Source organism: Sinocyclocheilus rhinocerous, unplaced genomic scaffold (assembly GCF_001515625.1).
Source record: "Sinocyclocheilus rhinocerous isolate Xijiao unplaced genomic scaffold, SAMN03320098_v1.1 scaffold1619, whole genome shotgun sequence".
Lineage (NCBI taxonomy): Eukaryota > Metazoa > Chordata > Actinopteri > Cypriniformes > Cyprinidae > Sinocyclocheilus > Sinocyclocheilus rhinocerous.
The window spans coordinates 45,711-51,503 of NW_015649446.1; the positions used below are offsets into that span (position 1 = coordinate 45,711).

A 5,793-nucleotide genomic window follows, 5' to 3' on the forward strand; every position below is an offset into this window, starting at 1 on the left:
ATCAGACCGATCGGTGTGTGACATCAAAGTACCGCGAGAGCTATAGAGAGCAGACGGCTCCTTCCGCTTTTGAATCGCTCTCGCGGTCCTTTGATGTCATACACCGATCACTCTGAGTAGCGCCGCTTCAAATTTAATGCGCCTATGGCCAATGGTTCAACGCGCCAAATGGTTCACCCAGTTCATTCAAAACGTGCATTAAGAAATAAAATGCCACTGTGTGTTGCTCGGAGACGAACAGTTCTGCTTCGTCTTTATATTTTCGTTGGCAAAATTGAGCAAAACAGACATCATTGTGTCTAAAATAACACAATATTAACTTCTTTCTTTCTGAACTGTTGTATAAGATCAGTATCACATTTGCACTCGTGTGATATTGCACTTATTGCTCGTGTGATATTGCTTAACTATATGATGTAAATATGAGACAAAAACTCAAACAGGGGCATTTTTGCTCCATATCTTGAATTTTAGGGACATTCTAACTGCGTTCTCTAGGCTTCATCATGCAGTGAGTTGTTGCCCTGCCTCATATTTGTCATCAATCAACTGTATGAAATGTCAGATCACCCACATAGGTCTGGGGCGGGGCAAGTGCATTAAATGCGTTAAAGGGGTCATATGATGCGATTTCAATTTTTCCTCTCTCTTTGGAGTGTTACAAGCTCTTGGTGCATAAAGAAGATCTGTAAAGTTGCAAAGACTAAAGTCTCAAATCCAAAGAGATATTCTTTATAAAAGTTAAGAGTCAACCACGCCTACCTAAAACGCCAATCACAACGCACTGGATAGCTGGCCAATCAGAGCACACCTCGCTTTTTCAGACCGATGAGCTTTGTAAAAATCGACGCGTTTCAGAAAGGTGTGGCATAGAGGAGAAACAATAATGTACAGTATGTGGAAAATAATGTGTTTAACAGATTTCATTACACCAAATACACAAAATAATGTTCTTTTTAGCAGCATCATATGACTCCTTTAATAATTTTAACACGTTATTTTTCACCGTAATTAATTAATCTAATTAATACGTTAAATTACCAGCCCTATTAGAAACACATACCTATAACTGTGAGAAAGCCACACTTCTTGTGTGAGGCATCAGGGACCCAGGGTGGGTTGCAGGTGCAGTAAAACGAGCCACGAGTGTTCACACAATGTCCATTAGTACACAGGGACTCGTCATGACATTCATCCACATCTACAGGGGGAGAGAGAGAGAGAGAGAATAATGTTAAGGAATTTTACAATGCTTTTGAGTTTGATAAATATGAAAGATGTAAGGTTTACTGATGTGTTGGTGTGTCCAATAGAGGTGCTGGACCTGAGTGTTTCTACTGCTCCCTACTGGCTGACACAAAAAAAATCCTTCTTTCTGCCACTAGCCGGCAGTACAACAGCACAGAAAAACTTTGATTTGCAATATCAGTATCACACTGGTTTTTTGAAAATTGCTTTTATTCTTATTTTTGGTGTGCTTTAAAAATAATCTAATATAACAACAACTATTTGAACCAATGCAAAATTCTAAACTATGTAGCCCATTACAAAGCATGACAAAAATAGCTACACATAAGATTCACAATTATTATTTAATAAATGACCAAAAATTAATTCCTTTATTGTATTTGTAAACAAATCATGGACTTGTACAAAATATTGTGCCTTTATAGACTACTGTTCCAAAGTTTGGGGCTGGTAATATTTTTGAAATAAATCTCTTCTGTGCACTAAGGCAGCATTTATACAATAAAACAGTAATATTGTGAAAAATTATAACAATTTAAATAACTTGTTTCAAATAACTCTTTTCTACTTAAATATATTTCAAAATGTATTCCAATATATTCCAAAGCTGAATTTTCAGCAGCCATTCCTCCAGTCTTCAGTGTCACATAATTTTTCGGAAATCATTCTAATATACTGACTTGGTGCTCAAGAAACATTTCTCATTATTATCAATGTTGAAAACAGTTATGCTGCTTAATATTTTTGTAAAAATCATGATCCATTTCTTTTAAGATTTTTTTTTATTTTTTATTAAAGTTAAAACACAATGTAACAATGAAAAAGTCTGTACTGTCAATTCTTTAAAAAAAACAAAAAAAAACAAAAAACTTTTAAACAGTAGTGTATATGTCTGTGTAATTGTCTATATGGACAGTAAAATGTGTGTATTTGTGTGTGATTTTACCGATACATTCCAGTAGATTGCTGTCATAGTAAAATCCCTGTTGACAGTAGCATTCAAAGCCAGGCTGTGTGTTCATACAGTGTCCCTCCTTACAGATCTCGTTAGAGAACAATACACACTCATCAATATCTACAAAGAGAGCGTGAAAGAGAGGATTTCATTTATTATGTGAGGTAGAGTGTGTTTGTGTGCGTGAATACACATATGCATGCACATATACCTCTGTGCAAAGGCAATCCATATTCCATCTTTCCTTCCTCATGGTAAAATCCTCTGCCAACTGGACACAGAGAGAGATACTCGACTGGAAAATAACAGACAACATCAATCAAACACTGATGGACTAATTTACCTTTCATCCATTAATAAATACATGTATTCATCTGTGATCTAACCCGAGTGGTAGACGGGACAGGGGTAGATCTCACAGTGATCTCCCCATCCCACACCGATCGAGCAGCAGCACTCCTGCTTAGTCACGTTGGTTGCCAGGACGCTATCACAGAAGACGGTGTCATCCAGATTTAGGTAGCACTCCTTCTTATCATTCCAAACTATCTCAATCTCTATGTAGAAAAAACAGAAACAAATAAACCGAACTTCGAGAAAAAAAAAAAAAAGGCAAAGCAAATTCATGTGATCAAACATACTTATTAACTAAACCAACTCTCACCTTCACAGCTGTGTTTATCTTCAGACAGTTTGAAACCATCGTTGCACACGCACACATATCCACCCTGTCTGTTTTCACATACGCCGTGAGGCTGACACAGACTCCTTTCCACAGCGCACTCATCTATATCTGAGAGAGAAAGTGTAAAAGGGCGAACAAGAAGACCAAGACCAAGATGAGGAATTGGGTGATGTAAAAGTGTGAAATCCCATACCCTGGCACCGGCGCCCACTGACGAGCATGTATCCTTTCTGGCACTCACAGCGGTAAGAGCCCATCGTATTGATACAGCGTCCTCGCTGACAATTGGAAGCACGCTCACACTCATTAATATCTAAAGAGATCAAAAACATTCTTACTGAGTGAGTGTTAGTGAATCGTTTCAACTGTATTAGAAGGGTTACAAAAGATATACTCTATCATTCAAAAAGTTCTGTAAATTCTCCAACAAAATCAATCAGATTATTGAGCGAGGATGCATTAAATTGATCAAAAGTGACAAAGACATTTATAATGTTAAAAAAGATATCTATTTCAAATAAATGCAGTGGCTTTGAACTTTCATCAAAGAATCCTGAAAAATATGTATCGCTGTTTCCACAAAATGTTTTAACAGCACAACTGTTTTTCAACATTGATAATAATAAATTATTATTTTTAATAAAAAAAAATAAAAATAATTAAAGCACCAAAATTAGCATTTCAGACTGATTTCTGAAGAATCATGTGACACTAAAAACCGGAGTAATGGCTGCTGAAAATTTAGCTTTTCCATTATAGGAATAAATTGTATTTTAAAATAAATTAAAACAGAAAATTGTTATTTAAAATTGTAATAATACTTCCAAAATTTACTGTTTCACTTGTTTAAATAAATGCAACATGGTGAGCATAAGACACTTCTTTAAAAAAAAAATCTGACACAAGACTTTTTACATTTAGGGGATTATTATTAGCTTTATTGCATATTTTAGACTAAATAATTGCTTAACTACTGTAAATGCATGGTATAAAGAAGGATATTTCTGGTCCTGAATGCTGATTGGTCAGTACTGTGTTACACTACACAACTTTTAAATTATACATATATACAATACACTATACAACTTTTAAAAGCTAGAGAGATTTTAAAACACTAGGCATCATACAATGGCCGACTTTGTAAATGGTAACAGAGAAAAACTGGGCATTATAAACTAAACGACTGAGGATCACACTACCAGATCACAGACTTTCAGACTTTCAAGTCGCTCTGAGCACAACAAATTCAAGCGAAAACACATGCCTAGGAGATGTATGACAAATGAAAACAATATGTCTTCTACAATCAGCTCAAAATATCAAACATGCTTCATATCCTCCAACTGGATGGAATCATACACTACGTGGTTTTCTGTGAAAACTCGAACTACTCAAAATCTGCAGACTAGAGTTGAATCATCCAGAGTGCAAAAATCAAGGCAAAAGTTGTGTTGTGTATAACAGTCTTTAAACAATTTGTACTGTAGTATACAGATATTTCAGTAATTATGTGCAGTATTACGCTTATGAGACTTGCAGCGTTGGATTAGTGATTACTAGCTGACCTTCACAGTGGCTTCCCTCTTGTGTAGGCTGGTAACCAGGGTAACACTGGCAGCGGAATGATCCCTCAGTGTTAATGCAGTGACCATTAGCACACAGACGGTTATCCTGACACTCATTGATGTCTGTGGAGAGACAAACAGACACATAACCTTCAAGAACACACACACACGCTCAATTCTGTCTATGTAAATGTGTATTTATTTTCTTTAGAAAGAACTTATGCAGGAAGCTTCCATTTAACAGCATGTTGTTCAGTTTTGTTGGCTGTGTGCCACTGACCTCTGCAGCCTTTGCTGTCAGCCTCAGGCAGGAAGCCTTCATTACACAGACATCGATAAGATCCTGCCAAGTTCTCACAACGGCCGTTCAGACACACACCACGCTTCTGACACTCATTGACATCTGATAGAGAGAGAGACAGACATCTCTTGTAAGATTACGCAATTGTCAACTTTTTTTGTCAAAAACACCCCACATTCATCACCTTTCCTACAGTCTGCATAAACATGTCTAGTGGATGACTTAAGGGGGTCACACTCTGGATGAGGAGCAAAGCGCTGCATCACATCGCATCTCATCTGGTGTGTAAAAATCAGTTTGTATGACTGTTAATGTTTTTTAAAGAAGTCTTTTATGTTCAGCAAGGCTGCATTTATTTGATCAAAAATACACTAAAAAGTAATATTGTGAAATATTATTACAGTATTATTACAAAGAGAAAAACTCTTTTCTATTTTAATATAGTTTAAAATCTAATTTATTCCTGTAATGGCAAAGCTGAATTTATTCAGTTTTCAGTGTCACAAATCCTTCAGAAATCATTCTGATTTGCTGATTTGTTGCTCAAGGAACATTTCTTCTTATTATCAATGATGAAAACAGTTGCTTAATATTTTTGTGGAAACTGTGATACATTTTCCTCCAGGATTCCTTAATTAATAGAAAGAACAGCGTTTATTTGAAATATAAATATTATTTAACATTATAAATGTTTTTACTGTCATTTTGATCCATTTATTGTGCCCTTGCTGAAAAAAAAGAAGAGAATTTCTTAAAAAAAAATACTGAATAGTAGTGTACATGTTTTTTTTTTTTAAAGGGGTCATATATGACATGGCTAAAAAGAACATTATTTTGTGTATTTGGTGTAATGAAATGTGTTTATGCGGTTTAAGGTTAAAAAAAACACATTATTTTCCACATACTGTATCTTTTGTCTGCCGTTCTTCAAACATTACAGTAGACATACTTTGGTTTACAAACTGTATTGTTTCCTCAGTTAGTCACGTTAGCACTCGGCTAACGTATCCACCATTATTGTTTTAAGTGTTCACAGTTT

General features: G+C 35.6%; 1 protein-coding gene across 1 annotated transcript in view; it reads right to left on the reverse strand.

The window, feature by feature from the left end:
• LOC107710572 (latent-transforming growth factor beta-binding protein 3-like) overlaps positions 1–5,793 on the reverse strand; it is a 35,607-nt gene that overhangs the window by 6,093 nt on the left and 23,721 nt on the right. The window contains exons 17-24 of the mRNA XM_016515376.1: positions 4,734–4,856; positions 4,454–4,576; positions 3,082–3,201; positions 2,868–2,996; positions 2,590–2,760; positions 2,415–2,498; positions 2,195–2,323; positions 1,064–1,201 (exon numbers count right to left, since the gene is read on the reverse strand). Of these exons, the coding sequence (XP_016370862.1) occupies positions 1,064–1,201; positions 2,195–2,323; positions 2,415–2,498; positions 2,590–2,760; positions 2,868–2,996; positions 3,082–3,201; positions 4,454–4,576; positions 4,734–4,856 (1,017 nt within the window). The remainder of the gene's footprint in view (positions 1–1,063; positions 1,202–2,194; positions 2,324–2,414; positions 2,499–2,589; positions 2,761–2,867; positions 2,997–3,081; positions 3,202–4,453; positions 4,577–4,733; positions 4,857–5,793) is intronic.